At 47.4% G+C, this 19,810-nt stretch overlaps 1 protein-coding gene and 1 non-coding gene across 5 annotated transcripts in view; both read right to left on the minus strand.

The window, feature by feature from the left end:
* Positions 1-7,070: 7,070 nt before the first annotated feature.
* Positions 7,071-19,810, minus strand: part of Dnmbp (dynamin binding protein) — a 94,529-nt gene continuing 81,789 nt past the window's right edge. For 2 of the 4 annotated variants that reach the window (XM_031390395.1, XM_031390397.1), the window contains 6 exons: positions 16,659-16,787; positions 14,591-14,923; positions 14,002-14,181; positions 12,307-12,505; positions 9,982-10,532; positions 8,330-8,515 (listed from right to left, as the gene is read on the minus strand). In XM_031390395.1, the coding sequence (XP_031246255.1) occupies positions 8,330-8,515; positions 9,982-10,532; positions 12,307-12,505; positions 14,002-14,181; positions 14,591-14,923; positions 16,659-16,787 (1,578 nt within the window). Of the gene's footprint in view, positions 8,516-9,981; positions 10,533-12,306; positions 12,506-14,001; positions 14,182-14,590; positions 14,924-16,658; positions 16,788-19,810 lie in introns of all 4 variants that reach the window. The other 2 variants (XM_031390396.1, XM_031390399.1) reach the window with 2 other exon arrangements.
* LOC116104253 lies at positions 17,503-17,609 on the minus strand. The gene has a single exon (XR_004123771.1). It is a non-coding gene; the product is annotated as a U6 spliceosomal RNA (small nuclear RNA).

Below are 19,810 nucleotides of genomic sequence, written 5' to 3' on the forward strand. Positions count from 1 at the left end.
AACATTGATTTCTGTGTAACATCCCTGGCTGTCCTGAAACTTGATCTGTAGACCAGACTGGCCTTGAACTCCCAGAGATCCAAATGCCTCTGCTACCCAAGTGCTGAGTTTAAAGGCATGTGCCCCACTGCCCAGCTAGAGTTCAATTCTTATAGAGGAAAAAAATAAGGGAAGAGATAGAAAAGGAGAAATAAAAGAATGTACACTAAGCAGTATCTCTTTTAGTAAAAATAAACATAAAGGTAGACCTTTAAAAAGAAAACAAAAATTACTTTAGACTCATTTGAACCTTCAATTTTTAAAAACAGACTGGTATATTCAACTTTGTTTTTCGAGCACAGCTCTGTTCCTTTATTTTCGTATTAGCCGTGCTTGCTTTCATGTTGCAGTGCAGAGTTAAGTCATAACAGATTTTGTGGCCTCCGTTCTCTAAAATATGTAATCTCTAGATCTTTGTTAAAAAGCTTTTCAGGCTTATATTTCCATTATCAAAATTTTACCTCAAAAATGCTCTTATGATAGAGATGTTCACAAAGCAAGCCACAGAACCTGACAATATGTCACACTCCGTTACAAAAAAGGGATTTTGCTATTGTAATAAAGGGACTGGGGAGGGAAAGGGTAGAGGCTGGGTTATTCAGATGCCCAGCATCATCAGAGCCTGGTGGCTGGGCGTGTGGCTCCGCGGAGGAGCCAAGATGGTGACAGGGAGATGGATGCTGAGAGACAAGCTACAGCATTGGTTGTGAAGTTAGGAGGAGGAGGTCCAAGCTGCAGCAGGGTCAGAGCAGGTTAGGGAACACAATCCCCGCGAGCTCCAGAAAGAACAAGTCCTTGATTTTGAAATTCTGATGTGTTTTAAGCCACAGAGCTCACGGTGATTTGTTATGGCAGCAAGTGATGAACCATCCGAACCCCTTAGGGCTGAAAGCCATTTTATAGCAGAGACAAACTAGGTTTGTTTTTGTGTTGTGATGAAATCTGTTTTTTCAAGGATTGGGCTATGTATGCCCCACCTGAAACCTCAATGGACAAGTAGTTCTGGGTTGCCTGTTCCTGGAAGCGGCAACCATGCTTTTGTATTAAAAAGTTATGACCATCTTGCAAACTCTTTGTTTCAGAGGGTTATTCTAACCACCTGTTGTGAGAACCACATTGCTATGACTGCCTTGTTATTTTCTGCTTCTGTAAAGCTTCCTATTTGCCTGCCAAATCCCCCATTTGGAGTCTGCCTACCCCTATGCTATAAAACCCTTATCTTGGGGCTAGAGAGATGGCTCGGTGGCTAAGAGTACTGGCTACTCTTCCACAACTATCTGTGGCTCCAATTCCAGGTGATCCAATACCCTACATGTATGTAGACAAAACACCAATGCACATGAATTTTTTTTTTTAAAAAAAGGTTATATTTATATATTGTGATTGTTTGAATATGCTTGGCCCATAGGGAGTGGTACTATTAGGAGGTGTGGCCTTGTTGGAGGAAGTGTGTCTCACCGTGGGGGTGGGCTTTGCAAGACCTTCCTACTAGCTGCCTGGAAGTCAGTCTCCTCTTAGTGGCCTTCAGATCAAGATGTAGAAACTCTCAGCTCCTCCAGCACCCTGCCTGCCTGGATGCTGCCATGCTTGCCACCATGATGATAATGGACTGATCCTCTGAACCTGTAAGCCAGCCCCGATTAAATGTTGTCATTTGTAAGAGTTGCCTTGGTTGTGGTGTCTGTTCACAGTAATGGGAACCCTAACTAAGACATATATTTAAAAACAATACAAAACAAAACAAACAAACAAAAAAACAACCCTCTTCTTTCCCACGTCCAAAGCTGACCTCTTGAACTCCACCTTAGGGGAGGCAAGCTATATATGTGAATTTTTTTTTTAAAAGCCTTCTTTAATTAATTCAATGATGATTTTGGTTGGTGGTTTAGAGGCCACTAACAATGGCGAGCTCCATTAACTCTGATGGAATTGACAGGCTTCCCAAGAATGCTTAAGTTTTGTCTCTCATCCAATCCTGCTGGGCTTGGGATCTGAAGTATCATTCTTGCTCACCACTAAACGTTGACCGTAACACTTGTTCCAGAACACGTGGTCCTGGTGGATAAGAACTACCTCCAAGGCGCTGTGAAGCCAAAGGAAAGGGTCAGACAGGTCCAGAATTCCACGGGGTAGCGTTTGAAGGGAATTACTAACAGAAGTCCTATCTAGACCAAGGCAACTAGACCAAGGCATCCTAAAATCTCTACAAAAGCAGCTTTAAGGGCTCAGTGGAGGAATGCTTACAGGAGGCCCTGTGCACAGACACACACACACACAGATAGAGACACACACATACACTCACACATACACACAGACATACACGGAGAGACACACAGGCACACAGACACACACACACAGACACACACACTCCCAAAGTTGGAATGTAAACCTATACATATCTCCCTTTTGGGGGTTATGGCTGGTACTTGAAAATAACAGTATTTCTGAATAATTTATTCAGGAAATATAGAGTGTTCTTAAAATTCACCAACAAGAAAAGAATTTATTGCTTAAGTTAGGCAAAACACTTAGAAAGGTTTGTCTATGTGTGGTACGCTGTGTCGTATACTGGGAAACTGCTGATATCAAACCAGCCAGATTGTCAGAGTCACCTGTGGTGATGCGACTCAAGTCCACTGCAGTCAGGTCCAGTAGAATCAGCTCACACACTTTTCCAACTGAAATGCAACAATCTTACTCAGCTTGATCCTATCAGAGTTAATCATGTCCTGCTCTCAGCCGAAGTGAGGGCATTGGCCAAAGTAAGCCATCATTTTAGCAATGGTGGGTTAAGCCTGTCATGCCTAGCTTTCCTGATCATAAGGGGTAGCTGCAATAGGAAATACTTGGAGCCTGACTCCCTTGGGTGTACCAGAGACACCTGGGTTTGTGGGTACTCGGGCGTAGCTCTGTTGACAATGGTCTGCATAAGTCTTCAGACTCCCCTGGCCGGGTGCAAGGTCCTCCCAGCCTGTCTGTTCCCAGTACCATTCCATTCCAGTTCCAGATACCATTCAGCAGTATCTCCCTCCTGCCACCAGGTCACAACTATACCAGGAAAGCGCCATATCTGTGTCTCTCTCCTTAAAGAATATCTCTTAGGCTGGGTGTTGGTGGCATATGCCTTTAATCCCAGCAGGCAGATTTGTGTCAGTTCGAGGCCAGCCAGAGCTGCATTGTGAGACTCTGTCTCAAAAAAATCAATAAAATAAAATAAAGGACATCTCATTAAGTATGAGGCACAGGCACCCAAGTACTTTGCAAAAGCTTTGAGTCGGGTGTTGGTCCTAATCCCAATACACCAGAGTTGAGGCCAGTGGGAGGATTGTTGGCATTGTTCTGCTGCATCCTGCAAAGGGAAAGAGTGAGTCTGTTGATGGGAGGTGTTACTGACTACGGAAGAGAGCTTAAGACCCTGCGCACTGAGAGCTGTGGAGTACCCAAGGCTTCAAACGAAGCACGTAAGTTGGATGTGTTCTTAGGGCCGGTTCCTGGTCCTGGAAACCACGTGACCAGAGTCCCTGCCTGGTGCAGAAAGTGCAGCCTTCCTCTGGAACCATGTACTTCCTGTTTGTTGCCTGTGTGTGAAGGCATCACATTGGCTTCTCATCATAATCTTGAGAGGAAGGGCAGATCCATTTAGACCCATTGTCTAGATGTAGGTTCCTCACATCCATGCCTGCTCTAGTGCTACAGCATGTGAGAGGGTAAACAAAGCTACTTCAGACAGATGGAGAAAGGCTGAGAGTTGGAAAGCAGGCACACAGGGGTGTGGAAGCTTTCTTAGGTGCCTTCCCTTCTAGTGTAGCTAGAGCAGCTGCACCTTCTGACTTCTACTTCTCTGACAGTCAGTAGAATTCTAGTGAGCATTTAATCCCAGCACTCAGGAGGCAGAGGCAGGTGGATCTCTGTGAGTTCAAAGCCAGCCTGGTTTACATAGTGAGTTACAGATCAGCCAGGACTATGTAGAACAGACCCCGTCTCAAAAAACAAACAAACCAACCAACCCCCAAAAGTTCTATTAAACATTAATGGCTTAGCTGAGAATCGCAATACATGTGATGCATATCAAGAGACTGATATGGGAAGATCATGCATCTGAGGCCAGCCTGGGCTACATAGACTCTGTTTCAAAAGTTCAGTTTGAGTCTGGAGAGATGGCTCAGGGGTTAAGAGCACATGCTGCTCTTTCAGAGGACTGGAGTCCTGTCTCAGCGCCTACACTGAGCAGCTCCCAGCTTCCTGGACCTTCAGTTCCAGGAGGTCTGACCATCTCCTCTGCATGTGACAGGTACCCATGCACATATGACATATGTTCACACAGATGTACATTTAAAAAAATTAAAATCTTTTAAAAATTAAACAGACATTGTGCTGGCTAGTTTTCTGTCAATTTGACATAAGCTCTAGTCACCCAGGAGGGAAACTCAATTGAGAATTGCCTTCATAAAGTTGGGCAAGCCTGTAGAGCATTTTCTTAGTGATTGATGGGTCCTGTAACAAAAAAGGGCTGAGCAAGCTGTGAGGCGCAAGTCAGTAAGCAGCACCCCTCCATGGAGTGTGCATCAGCTCCGCCTATGTTCTGCTGGGCTTGAGTTCTTGCCTTGGTTTCTCTCAATGGTCTCTATCTATATAACTCAGGATATGTAAAGCCAAATAAACCTGGCGTGTTTCATCCCAGCAATAGAAACTCTAACAAGACAGACGTGCCTCAACCTTTACTGCAGACACCAATTCCCCGGGGACTTGTTATGTTAGTGTTCATTGTCCTGGGGCCAGCCTTACCTACAGCTTCCCGGGTGATGTAGCCCTGCCGATCCTGCAGACGTAATCGTAGGTAACAGAGGCCTAGAAAGCATACAGTATTGAGACAAAACGTACACTCTTTCTAAAGGACTCCCCTACTTCCTCAACTTCATATTCTTCATAGGATATTTCTCTTTCCCTTTCTCACTAAGTCTTTTGCCTAAGTCCGTTAGACTCCATATCCCAGCCACTGCTTCTCATGCCTTTGATCTGCTCATCTTCCAGGCCATTCTCTCCAAACCAGGCGATGCCTTTTAGTGAAGCCTGCATGGCTTTGCTATCGATCATCAGCTCTGAGGTCCCTGAGGTAGCCCTCAGCCCCCACCTCGGATGGGTTGTTTACCCTGGGCTGTTCTAGCTGTCATTTCTCCTTTGGCAAACACTGTATAAGTTTATCACAAGCAACATTTTAAATCATCACATACTGCAGAATGCCCAATGCATGAATTACTGGATGTAATTATTTTAAAAATATTTTATTGCATTTCACATAATGTATTTGACCATATTCGGTCCACACTCATCTCCTTAATTCCTCGGATCACCCCCAGGCCTCCAGCTTCCTGATTTTTGTTTTAATAACTATCGACTCTAATTTGTGCTGTTCGTATACTTGTGAGGTCGGGGCCATCCATTGGATGTGGTCGACCTCCCTAGAACCTCTAAGAAAACTGAGGCTCTCCCCCAGAAGTCACTGACTGTCCACAGCCCCTTGAATAACCAGGGTGTGTGTGTGTGTGTGTATGTGTATATGCACAACCCTTTCTCACTAGAACGTTGACTGGCTTGATCCTGTCATCAAGGCATTTTTCCTGTCCTGTCTAGTTTTGCTCCAGCCCTCCCTGACCTCTGACCCTCACATACTTTCTGCGCCCCTCTCCCGCCCCTAACGTCTCTGATGGTCTCTAACTGTGACACCTGTAACATCTGGTTATCATTTGTGGCTGGAAAGGCCACTCGCACTCACCCTCTGTACTCTGACCAGTTGTGAGTTTCTGTGCTAATCGCCATCCGTGGCACAAAGAAGCGTCTCTGACGGTCTGAGAGCTGCCTTAATTTATGGGTGGGGCTAAGAATCTAGAGGGCGGTTTGATATATGTGCACTGAGCAGAATAGCAGTGGTAGGTTCATCTGTGGGCCTGTGAGCTCCCCAGCCAAAGCCAGATTCCTCGCCCATAGCACCACAGTGGTGCTGTGTAGGCTGCCGGAGACAGTGAACAACAGTCTTACTCAGATGGGAACTAACTTCTTTGTGGTGAGAACGCTTGAAACATTCATAGAGGAAAGAATTCAGAACCTGTAGTGGGTCTTTGCTACTTTGTGGGTTCTTTTTCCCACCCTTCCTGTCCCTCCCTAGCTTCATCCCCCTCACACTATAGACAGGGGAGGAACAATAATCAGGGGTGGGGGTGGGTGGGGGGAAAAAGGAATTAGGGAAATCCTGAATCTAATTCCTTTTGGTTCTTCTTTGACCATGGTTACTAACAAACTGAAACCAACCTCCCTAAATGACCAACACCCACCCACCTTGAGAGGCTCTAACATTTAGATACCCTTGAAAAGTTCCCAGGATTCCAAATGTCACACAATCACAGAGACTATCCGCAGCTGGCAAAACCACGCCTCTGTTAGAGCTTGAGGCAAATCAAGGTCCCCTGCCTCTGAACAGTACCTGGGACTGAAACAAAAGCACATTCTTACAGTGTTCTTATAGTTGTTGTTTTAGGAAACCCAAATTCCAGAGTTCTCACTATAAGAACCTAAACAAGGAATTGAACTCCTAGGATGAGAGACTTCAGGATTTGGATGAAAAGCTCAGCAAAGACAGACATGCAGAGGAAATCACGACCGAGAAAAGAAAATCTCTAAATCAAGTTAAGTGCTGGAATTAAAAGTGCACACCATACACCCAACACCTCGTACTGTTTTTTTTTTTTTTTTTTTTTTTTAAATCAACTTAAAGCTGGCTGTCAGGGTACATACACCTCCCCACCACTCAGGGGAGGCAAGAGGATCTCATTTGAGACCTGCCTGGGCTACATAACAAGATCACCCCCATGCCACCCCTCAAAAAGAAAGAGAAATGCCTCAAACTGGATTTTAATGACTCAAATATATGACCAGAAACTGTGTTAGCAAGTATTTGAAAGAAAACAGGTACTCCCCTTTGACTCAGCTGGGAGAGATGAGAAAAAAGGTTGAAATGCAAGATGAAGAAAACACACTTATGGTCAATAGAAATGCTTTTATTTATAAAATAGCTACTTAAATATAAACATTTCTAAATATAAACACTTCATAAGAGGCTCTGACCAGTGGTGCAGCCATGGGTGTCCACAGGCATGCCCTGATTCAACAGGACTTTAAGGCCAAACGTGCAGCTGGAAGAGCAGCAGCCAGAGGGATGGGGAAGAACTGGAGTCTAAGACCCATGCTGAGACAAGTCCTCACATGGGTTTAGCGACCCACCTTCCGGCCTTGGGTCTGAGGTCTCATTAGGCACTTTAGCATCTGTCTGGCTTTGAATATTGTCTCTGAAGTATGGCAGTTCGTGGTGAGAAAGAAAATTCTTATTTCCAACTCTAAGACTAGTTTCTGGGGCCACTGATCCTGCCTACTTCAAATAAGCCACGTGGTTGTCTTGAGCACGTGTGGAGGCGACTAGATGGCAGTAGAGTGCTAGGGTGGAAGGGGGCGAGGCAGGCATCCTGCTTCCACCTGGCAGAATGAATACTTTCAGTGGCTGGCCGGACTGCCGAGCCCGCTAGTCTAGGGAAGTCTGTCAGTTATGGCGTACAAGGGAGAAAGGTTAGGAGACACCACAGAGATCAAACAAAGTTGAAATGAGTGTTAGAGAAGAGGCAGATGACCATGTTCGACAAGGTAAGAGAACCTTCCAGACACGGTCAGAAGAAAAGTTAGACTGTAAACATTCAACGGGGAAGCAGTGAAAGGTTAGCATGTTAAGAATTAGGAGTGAGGGGCAAGTGTCAGAGAGAAAGCTGCCGGGCACCAGGGTGTCTCAGGCCTTTGACACACCAGGTTTGGTGTGATCTTGACAAGACTGTTCCCATGTATAGAGGTACGATGGAGGAGGTCTCAGAACCTGCTCCTCCTCATCCCGTGACTGCTCAGTCCACCACGGAGCACGTGGCAACCAACACCAGCGTCTGCTGATGCTGGCACAGCTACCAGCGCACAATACTGCTTTTCTGATTGGGAACGTCTCATTTCCCAAAGCTGACACCGGCACTTGGCCTGCTTCTTGTGGACACGGAATCACTGGCAAACCTTTGGGGTCCATCCACTTCAAATTCTAGCGAGCATCAAAGTGTACAACCCAATCAGAACAAAGCTTATCTCGCGCTCCACATTATGGATGAGCAGTGTGGTGGGGCCCTGCTTGGGAGCAGGAGCCTGGAGCCCACCAAAACATTCCGGCGGACTGAAAGCGGCAGCAAGGGGGGATGGGAGGCAACTTGGCTCAGGTGTACTCAGTTTTTCGGATATAGTTGGATGGGACATAGCCCTTCCTTCCGTTAACTTCGGCCAACCACCACTCTGTATTGCCTGTGACGTCTTTAAACTCAAGGATCCTGAGTCTCTGATTGGCTGATACACTCAGTTCATTGGGGTTTCGCGCCTTGAAGGTATAGATGGCAAAATAGACCTGTGTGAGGGAGAGAGAGGGTTAGAAACCTGCAGGCAGCATGGCTGTGACGGCAACCGTCCGTACTGTATATCTGCTGTGCCCTCTGGCCCTGAAAGCAGAGTTTTCTTTTTCGGTTTTTCATAGGGTTTCTCTGTGTAGCCCTGGCTGTCCTCAAACTCAGAGATCCGCCTGCCTCTCCCTCCAGAGTGCTGGGATTAAAGGTGTGTGCCCCCACCCGCCCAGCTAAAAGTTGAATTTCTAATCTGATTTAACTTAAGAGTTTTAGTAGCTATATATGATTGGAGTAGTCCACAGTGAACAGGCCAGAGGAAAAGAAAACTGAAACCACCTGCATATGGTGGCAAATGCTGTCATCCCAGGGCGTAGAAGGCAGAGGCAGGAGGAGCATCAGCCTGGGATTCACAGTGAGACCCTGTTTCAAAAACAAAAGCCTCTCAGAAATATTGCTGAGCTTTTCACTGTTTCAGAGTGGCCTTAAAGAACAGCCATATTGAACCTTTGGTCAATATGGAAGATAGGTGAACCCTTCTATGCCCTGATTCTGTATTCCACCTAGAGATTATCAATTAGGATAGCTCAGTGCACTGGCTTAGCCTGTCCCCAAACCCCACATTCCTTTTCCAGAACAGGAAAGAAGAAAACCCCAAAATGAACTAATATAATAATACACAATTATTCTCAAAGCAAGAAAGGTCTCTGTAGGTGCCATAAATAGGGCCCAACATGGGGGTGGAGTGTGCTCGGCGATGGGAGAGACCACGAGGCCCCAGGGTCAGATAGGCTAGAACTGAGCTCCCTGTCAGCACGTCAGAAAATACTGTCCACTCGGGTTCAGAACTGGGACATCTGTCCTAAGCTGTCAGCTGAAAGGATCGCCAGACAGAAGCCAGCAGCCTCCACTCTCAGCTGTGGCATGAAAGGCAGAACTGGCCTTTAAAATCCAGACTTCCCCTGAGGCAAAACACAGACCACATCTCCTAACACTGGTGAGAAAACCCGCAGCTGTGTGAGCCTCCACAACAAAGGCGCAGCCTTGACTCAACATGGGGGAACCAAAATGGGGAGCAAAATCAGGAAAAACTAAAACAGCACTGGTCTTTCGTTTCTGGACTCTAGGAATAAAAAAATACAGCTGGGTGGGTAAAAGCCTGAATGGGCGGAGGGTTAAACAGCTGCCTCCACACACCAGAAGGATTCACGGGTTTCATCTTGGCATCTTTTAAATGCCCAGAGATAAGGCAGAACAGCCGTGGGGAAGGCCTGGCAGAGTGTGTGTGTGTGTATGTGTGTATGTTAGGGGTGGGGTTCAGGAGTGGGGGAGCTGCTCCCTAGGACAGCATGGTTCTGGGCCATGTAGGACAGGACTGGATTTATAGGTCCTGCCCACACTGGTCCTGGTCCTTTCCCACACTCACTCCATATTTGCCCACACTCTGGAGCTACACAGGGTGGGATGTGCATACCTGGTTGCCTTCTGTCTCACTGCTTCCAAGCCCTCTGTCTCTGTCTTCTGGACTCTGACAGGCTCTGGCAGTTACTTTTAAAGAGTCACTGCCTTGGTCATTTCGTCCTGGCACAGAGTAACTGACCACTTCTGAATGCGGGGAGCCCCGATGGCAGCCCCTCAGGGTTGAAGCAGGTTGGCAGATTTCTCTGGCACCATCTGCAGAGTTCCCTGGCCTGCGCTGGCAGGAAAAGCCTGGGTCTGAAAAGCATGAGGAAGGTCCAGTTTCTGGATTCCCCGTGTTCGAGGACACCCCGAGAGTTTCTTGGACACAGTCCTTCGGTGGAGAAGCATCCTGAGGTTGCTTCAGGGAAAGTCCTGAGGTGAACGACACACTCATGTTGTTGGAGTTGAAGGTCAAGGCACTGTTGCTGTTCTGGCGATGGAAGCTGGGGGAGGAGCCACTGTGCTCGGACTCTGTGGAGGAGTGGCTGACCACGGAGGAGTCCGAATGGCTGCAGCGAGGATTGTAAGGCTTCAGGAAGGAGCTGTAGACAAAGCCTTTGGTGACTGTAGAAGGAAAGAAAACAGCTACAGCTTGAAGCAAGAGGAGTGGGGTAGGGGAGTGGGGGATATCAAAGAATTTACAAAGTGTCATTTAAAAACTAGGTCAATGGGGTTGGAGCAATGGCTGAGCAGTTAAGAACACAAGTTGCCTCTTCCAGTGACCTGGGTTCGATTCCCAGCACCCACACGGCAGTCACAACCATCCATAACTCCGGTTCCAGGAGGTCTAACATCACCTTCTGGCTTCCACAGGCACACTAGGCATATGTGGTGCACAGACACACATGCAGCCAAATCACCATACTCAAAAAACAAAACAAACAGACAAACAAAAAAACAAGAGCTAGGTAAAGAGTGATGAAATCAAATGCTTAGTGATCCACAGCTTGCAGCACCCACGCCAGAAGATGCCTGCCTAGGCCTGTGGCTACCTTCTAGGTCATTCTTACACATCCCTAAAATGACAAGGTTGTCTATGGACAACTGACAGGACAATGCCAAGACAAAAATCAAACATCAAGTAGCTCGTGCTTATAACCTCAGCACTCAGGAGACTGAGACAGAAGGCTTACTGCAAGTTCACGGCCAGCCTTACTGGATTTGGTAGTGGCACAGAAGACAATGTGACAGGCTCCCCAGAGCATCACCTAACTGAGAGAAGACTTAGGTGGGCTGAAGTTCAAATACACCACGTCTGGCAAAGATGGATTTCAAGGCTGTCCCTGTGCTGAGCCCCTCAGAAAGGCCACCTGCACTTGTCCCCTCCACACATCAGGACCATCTTAGGGTCAGGGCGCGTTGGAACAAGCACACAGCCGTGCCCAGCACGTGCTCGCTTCAACAAATAGCCTGGTGGTGACAGAGGGCTCTCGGCCACATGTTTCAAGCACTCAAGTGTTTCTTGTCTGAAGAAAGAAAGGCCGCGGGACCTAGTCATGTGACTCCTTCTTTTCCTTAAATGCTGGGATTATTTGAGTCTTATCGACCTTTGTCTTTGTTTCCATCCCAGGACTCTTCTCATGAAGGAATTCCAGCTTTCTAGAGCCAAGGACTCTCCTGGTCCCGACAGGAGAGGGATGCAGAGTGAGGTACGCCATCTGGCTTTTTACATGGATTCAGGGTCTGAATTCTGACCGCAGACTGGTAAAGCATTATCAACAGAGCCACCTTATAAAGATGGTTTTAAAGGAACCCCAAAATGCTAAAATTGGTCTAGGCCCCCAGAATACTTGGGCCATCATGGTCTTTGGAACTCAAAGGTTTTTTTGTTTGAGGAATGTCAAATACTTAGCTACTTCACAAAGTACGTTATGATCACAGCTTCTTTCCTGCTATTCAGTTCAGGTTTTGACAAGAGGGTTCTGAGAAAGCCCTGTTCTTCTCAACTTGCTGCATTTTAGAATTGTGGGAAAAAGATTACACTGATGTCCATAATCCTCCTCCAAAAAAAGAAAGCTATGAACTGTTTGATTTCAAGTCACTCTCTAAACAGCCGTGAATATCGCTGTAGGGGAAAGCTGACAAAAACTATAGGCTTTCGTTCACACACATACTTTATGGAATCAGAAGGCAAAGGATAAACACAGGGACATCTTCAGGAGAAATAACTAACACAGTTATCTCTGAAAGTTGTCAAAACAAAAGCAATCCGAAGCAGGCAGCTTCAGGATCAACCTGGGCTCCACACTACCTAGAAACCAGGACAATTCTACAGTTACTGCCCCCTCATCAAAGGCTCACAGTTTTTCTCCTCAGAGTCTGAATATCCAGCGCTCACCTCCGTTGTCCACGAGCCAGCGGTTCTGGCTGCCCATGGGGTCCTGCTTTTTGATCACGCCCACCAGGTCCCCTTCCAAAAGGGAGACATCCAAGTCCTGAGCAGCGTTGAAGTTCCGCTGGACATGGAAGAGCATCTCCGGTGGGTACCTCGCCAGCAGGGAGCTCCGCAGCTCTTCTGATTGCAGCATGTAGCTTGGCTGGAAGGCAGAACAGAGCCAATAAGAAACCTTGGATGGCACCCTGGCAGCCATGTTTAATCTCAGCCCTGCCACAGCAGGAGTGAGGCGCCAACCCTGAACCACCCCACAAAAGACACTTTTACAATCAAGTCAGGCTGTTAGGTAAAAAGCACAGTGGTGTTTTAATGTCTCTGAAGCTAGGAGGCAAGCTAACACCCTTACTTTATGCAAAAATAACAACAACAACAAAACAAAAATATGATTAAAATGCCACCAGTTAAAGTTCTGAGGCTGGGGAGGCACTGTAGCCCAGAGGCAGAGCATATTTTTTAACTTGCATAAGGTCTTGGGTTCAATTGCTAGTACCAAAATAAAAGAAAACAATTTTAAACAACATTTTTTTATTTATTGTGTTACACTGGTCTGCCTGCACATATGCCTGCCGGCCAGAAGATGGCACCAGATCACACTATGACCCACCATGTGGTTGCTGGGAATTGAACTCAGAACCTCTAGAAGAGCAGTCAGTGCTCTTAACCACTGAGCCATCTCTCCAGCCCCTAAAATAAAATTTAAAATGAAAACAAAAAATTCCAAATACCAAGTATATCACTAGGTCTTATATTATTGTTATATAAGTCTAAATAACAAGAGTTAAATTAAAGGGAGGAGCTGGAGAGATGGTTCAGGGGTCAAGGGTGTTCACTGCTCTTGCACCCATGTCAGACAGCTCACGGCCATCAGTGACTGGAGCCCCAGAGCATCTGACACCCTCTTCTAGATTCCATACACATAATCTAAAATAAAAATTTTAAAAAAGAAGAACTAAAGGCAACAGTAAATCCAATTCTCCCTGGAGAAGTAAACGAATGCTCACGGGATTTTATGAAGGGAGGTGACTGGTCCTTCTGCCTAGGAACCCACATGACCTGGCATATATTACCCCAAATTTTAAACTATGAAAGACCTATGTTAGAAAACCAAAAGCCACAATGCTACTCTAGGCAAAGAAGTCATTAATCGTTTGGCTGTGCTTGCTGGCTTTCCTGACAAAAGATCAAAACCCAGGCCTGACTCATTTCTCTTAATTAACTCATCAGTGTACCAATGCTTGACTAAGATCCAAGAAGGATTCAGGAGGCAGCTTGAAATGCACATCAAAACTCCAGGTGACCCCAGCTGGGTACCAGCAACCACAACAGTGATGCCTGAGATGGAACAGGCTGGACCAATGACCTCAGGTTCTCCCTTTGTTATGAAAAGTCAAGACTCCCACCACACTGTTCTCGTGCAGAAGCACAGCAGGCTGTTCAACATTAAATACGCCTTCCTGCACGGTGCTCACGTGCTCGGCAGCTCCACACCTTAACTTGGGTGAGCCTGGTAATGGCCCTGTGGTAGAGGGCTGGCGGTTACCAACTCCCACCCGGAGTAGAGACGAGGAGTGAGGGGACGTGCTTAGATGCCCGGTGTGCACAGGTCAGTCCCGGGAGCCACACTAGGTGCCTACTCACCATGCCCAGAAGGGTCTTCCGTGATGACTGGCGGTCTGTGGTTTTCCTCTCAAAGGGCTTCCTAGGAGCCGGGAGGGATTCTGGGAAGAAAGTGAAGACCTGGAGCTGCTGTAGGACCCGGCTGTGCTCCTCATGGAAGATGGCGATCAAGTTGCCTTCTCGGTCGCTGGCTTTCAGTAACTGCAGCCCGTGGGAGTCAAGGCAGGAAAGGAGAGAACACAGGTGAAGGATTGCTGCACAAAGTCTTTAGAGCAGGGGTTCTCCACCTTCCTAATGCTGCGACCCTTTGATACAGACCCCCGACCATAAAGTTATTTTCATTGCTATTTCATAATTGTAATTTTGCTACTGTTATGAATCATAACGGGAATAACTGTGTTTTCGATGGTCTTGGGTGACCACACTATGGTCAGCAGTAAAATGGCAGCCAATGTAAGAGACAAGGCTCTGCCCTTCAGATGGATGTTTGAACAACCTCAGGCTTCATGGTACCATGAATGGGCAGGACCTCATGGCCCCACCACAAATTCCAGAAAGTTCTGATTGTATTTCAGCACTGACTCGGTCCCGCAGGGCAGGACTCACTCACCGACAGCAGCGGCTGCAGCTGCTCCAGGGCCTGCTGCACGAAGTCACAGTGGGCTTCGGCGTAGCCGTGGATGCAGTTGGTGAAGAGGCTCTGGGCGTACTGCTGGAACTTGGGCAGCTCGTCCAGCAGCTGCGAGTTCAGGGCCTCGTAGTTGTTCCGGGCCGACTGCAGCTCCTCCAGAGTCTTCTTGTCCTTGAGCTTCTCCGCTTTCTCAGTGCAGTTGTGGAAGTCCAAGAGCTTGTCGAAACGCTTCTGCACCAGCTTGTAGGGCCCCGTGAACATGTTCAGCAGCTGGTTTAAGGGACTGATGACAAGCCGCTCGGTCCTCTCCTTCTGTGGGGACAAGAGAGGCACCTTGCACCCAGGCACGTCTTTAATCCCAGGAGGCAGAGGCAGGCAGATCTCTGAGTTCGAGGCCAGCCTGGTCTACAGAGTGAGTTCCAGGACAGCCAGGGCTACACAGAGAAACCCTGTCTCAAACAAAACAAGACAAGACAAGCTTGTGGCTCAGCTGGTAAGTACCTCATTTTCTGTCTCTAGGGTACTCCAAGGTTGATTTGGTCACATCTTATATTCATCTCCTTGCTCCAGGGCCAAGGTGACCCGGTACAGACCCATATATACACCCTACCAGGATTTACTCTGCAATTCTCACAATCAGGCCTTTGCCAGCTTTGTTCTCTTTTTAGCTTCTTCGTAGCTGAATAGTAAAGTACATGTCAGTACCATGTGTGATTAGTCTGTGTGGTTTCCTGGCCACACACCCTGTCTCCTTGTCTAGGAGCTCAGTGTGAGGGCTTAAGTCTGGGGCGGTATCCTCTTCCTTAGTTTCTAGGCCAGCGGTTCTCAGCCTGTGGCTAGTGATCCATTTGTGGGTCACACGACCCTTGCACAGGGGTTGCATATCTGATATTTACATTATGACTTCTAAGAGTAGCAAAATTGCCGGGCGGTGGTGGCGCATGCCTTGAATCCCAGCACTTGGGAGGCAGAGGCAGGTGGATCTCTGAGTTCGAGGCCAGCCTGGTCTGCAGAGTGAGTTCCATGACAGCCAGGGCTACACAGAGAAACCCTGTCTCGAAAAACCAAAAAAAAAAAAAAGAGTAGCAAAATTACAGTTATGAAGTGGTAATGGGATAGCCTTGGGGTCACCACAGCATGGGAACTGTATTAAAGGGTCGAAGCACTGGGAAGGTTGGGAACTACTGATCAGTGACTGCTGCATGGTGAAGGCCACTTCTGCCTTCCAGAGGGGATTTTTCTTTATTCCTTCTAGAAAGACAGACGTGGACATTGATGGTACGCCACTACACACATAAAAACATAAATAGGTACTCACTATTGTATTATCTGATGTGTGCAGGTGCATGTGTGTACAGATGCTAGAGGACACCACTGGTGTCCTGCTTCAGGGGCCCTTGCTGTCCTGAAATATACTAAGCAGGCTCAGATGGCTGGCCAAACAAGCTACCTGTCCCTCCCCTCCCTGGTGCTGAGAACCAGTGTGTGCCACCACACCTGCTATTGTTTAACAAGAGTACTGGGCATAGATCTTAGGTCCTCAGGTCAGGCAGTGGTGGTATACACTTTTAGTCCCAGCACTCAGGAGGTAGAGGCAGAAAGATCTCTTGTCGGGTGGAGGCTAGCCTGGTCTATATAGTGAGTGCTAGTATAGTCAGGACTCTCTAGAGAGACCCTGTCTTGAAAAACAAAACCAATAAAACCTAAAACAAAAACAAAAAAAAGAAAAGAAAAAAGAACTTAGGTCCTCAAGCCCTTTGTCAGCTCGAGTAGCATATTATTAAAAGGATTTCCTGTTGAAACTGGTGAAAGTTTCCCCCTTGTGGGCACTCCTGTAAAGAGCTCTAACAAAACCATAAGTCCACACAATTGCATAGCCTCATCACTCTTTGAAGGTTCCTAAGCAAGGTGGCCTTTAGCACTTTCTCAAACCCCGATGCCTTGTGCCTCTTGCCTCTGTGGAAGTGACTTCTGTGTGAGCTGCCCTGGGAGAGGACCCTGGGAGGGGAGCCACGCCTTGAAGGCCAGGCCGGACAAAGTCACTTACAAACCGTGTGAAGAGCTGGTCACTGATGTATCGATGCACCTTCTCGAACTGCTCCAGGTCATGATGCCCCCTCTCCATGCACAGATCCCATATACTCATAGCTGCCACCACCTTCACACAAGCAGATTCCTGGAGCCCATGAGAAAGACACGAATGAAAATATAAAAAGAGCTTCCTGGTCTTCGAAGTCACCCTGCACACGCAGCCAGTGCTGACGATCCTACCAAGCAAACACCCCTGTCTCGGGCAGTATTTCCACTCAGAAATATAAAGCATGCCTTTATAAATGATGTATGGGGCACAGAGAAAACAACTGTAGAACTACAGAAACCTGGCGAATTTATCAGTTTGATATTTTTCTTTAATACCCTGGATGGTGGTGGTGGTGGCCGCCCACACTTTTAATCCCAGAACCCAGGAGGCAGAAGCAGGCAGATCTCTGAGTTCCAGACCAGCCTGGTCTACAGAGTTGGTAAGTTTCAGGACAGCCAGAGCTACACAGAGAAACCCTATCAAGAAAGAGAGAGGGGGAGGGAGGGAGGGAGAGAGAGAGAGAGAGAGAGAGAGAGAGAGAGAGAGAGAGAGAGAGAGGGAGGGAGGGAGAGAAAAAAGGGAAGGAGGGAAAGAGAAGGGGAGGGAGGGAGGGAAAGAGGGAGGGAGAGGTAAAGAGAGAGAGAGAGAGAGAGAGAGAGAGAGAGAGAGAGGGAGAGAGAGAGAGAGGGAGAGAGAGAGAGAAGGGACATCACATCCCCTGGAGCAGGAGTTACAGATTGTGAGCTGCCTGTGGCTGGGAACCACACTTAAGTTCTTCAGAAGAGCATGAACCTGAAAGAGTTTTTCTCTTTTTAATATGGAAGGCATCACAAATTTGTATGTCATCTGTGAGCAGGAGCCATGCTAATCTTTTCTGCACTGTCCAGATTTTAAGAATCAAACTGTCAAACCAAGCACCCAACAGTTTCTTAATTCACCGTAAGTGAACCAACTCAGACCCAGACGATCCCTGGACAGCCAATGCGCGCAGTCAGCTCCCTGCTCAAGTCCCGGCTCACCCTACCCCTTCCCTGGAACAACTGCTTCAGCCTCCCTCATGACAAACCCTCTGTTTCCTGCACTGACTCTGGCTCTCCTGGTGGCTTCCCACCACTACATCAAATCTCTTCCTGCAGATGACGTGACTCACTGAGCCACGTTCTTGTCCCCTCATCCACACCCACTGAGAGTGAGTTTGTTGGCTCGGTTATCATGTGCTGGAGGAGGCTCTGACTGGGTGTCGTTCCGTTTCTGAGTCCTGCCTACTTGGCACGGTGACTGACATTTTTAAGTTTAGGGACTGCCTACTGTTTTGATATTAATGCAAATAAAATCCAAATGCATAAATTCTCCATGACTATATTCCAAGAATCAACAAAAATCCCCACTGCAAAACGCATCTGTGTCTCACACATTAGTAGTTTACAATATTTTTAGATATTTTACTTAAAATCATAAACATATTTATAAGAGCCTACACGTTGTCAGCAGGATAAACTGCAGAGTCTCCTAACTCTTCTCTAGCAGAGATCACATAATGGAAAAGTGATTGTTTTCTATCTTTATGTTTAAGAACTGCATGTAGGGTATGGTGGTGCAAGACTATATAATCCCAGCATTCAAGAGAGAGGTGGGAGGTTCATGGTTATCCTTGGCTATGTAGTGATTTGAGGCCAGCCTGGACTACATGAGATTTTTACCTCTAAAAAGGAACAAACACAAACGTTGTTAAGACCCTAAGTACCAGCTGTGTGCAATGTATGCAGCTAGTACACAGCCAGGGAGCCGCTGCGTGTGTGCGGCGGCCTCTGCTGTGGCCTCTCTGGGCCGCCTAACTGTTGTAGGGAAGGGCCTTCACTCTATGTCTGTGACACAAGTGTCCCAAGCATTATCGCCTAGCCTGCACAGCCAGTGTCAGGGCCACATGTGGAAAGGCTGTCAGTGTGACATAGGCCCCGCCTTACTCCCTTGTCAGTTTTTACTTAAATTTTTTTTGACACAGTCTCATCTGGCATCAAAACCACAGCAATCCCCCCTGCCTCAGCCTCCTCTGTGCTAGGAGACCGCTACCACCCTCAGCTTACCCTTGATTCTCTTATATAACATCATATTCATATATGAGGACCCAGCAGACACCCTGCAGTGCCTACACATGGCGTTCTAATAAATCAAGAGAATTCTGAGAGAACAGCAATGACCTGAGCCCACCTGGTGCCCTTTGGCTTCTCCTATTCCCTTAAGGGTCTTATGGCTGTGACAGCTCAATCATGCCAGGTTCATAGTGGCTCATACCTGAAACCCTGACACTCAGAAGATGGAGGCAGGACAGAGTTCAAGGCCAGGGCTGGAGAGATGCTCTATGGTTCAGAGTACTTGCTGCTCTTCCAGAGGACTGAGGTCAGACTCACATGTATGTGTGCACATACCCCCAGACACACAAATCATGAAATAACACTTAAGGAAAAAGATACTTTAAAGCCATCGGACAACACATAAACACAGGGGGTTTGAGACCAGTCTGGGCTATAGGAAACCCTTCTCAAACACCTCAGCAGGGACTGCCACACATCTCCACCTTCGGTCCTCCCACCATTCATCCCGGTATCCCAGCCTGCCAGAGAAGGAAGTAGGCCACTGAGGTAGTTAGGTGAGGTTCAGATCTTCTTGCTCCCTCCTCCACCAAATCCAATCCCTGGTCTCATCCCCAGCTCCATAGCAGACTACCTGCTGTGGCCTCTCCTTCCAGATCCTGATGGGACACTCTGCTTCCTTTCCGGGCTCTCCAGTCCCATTCCTTAAAGCCACACCTTGCAGGATCCCAGACGCATTTGCTACCAGGAAACCTACAGCTACCACACTCTCCTAAGAACCAGAGAAGGCACCCACCCATCAAAGGGAAGACTAGATACAAACACCTAGAATTACAATTCCCCCAAACCCAGACACCTACAGATGCCAGTGTAAAGTCACAATACCAGCCAGACCACTGTGTCCCCACCAGAGCCCAGCCAGTTTACTCCAGCAGGCCCCAGGAAAGGCAACAGAGCTGAAGAATAAGACAATGACTTTAAAACAGCCTTTCTGGATATGATACAAGTCCTTAAAGAGAAAGTGAATAA

The sequence above is a fragment of the Mastomys coucha genome, unplaced genomic scaffold (genome assembly GCF_008632895.1).
Source record: "Mastomys coucha isolate ucsf_1 unplaced genomic scaffold, UCSF_Mcou_1 pScaffold21, whole genome shotgun sequence".
NCBI classification, from domain to species: Eukaryota; Metazoa; Chordata; class Mammalia; order Rodentia; family Muridae; genus Mastomys; species Mastomys coucha.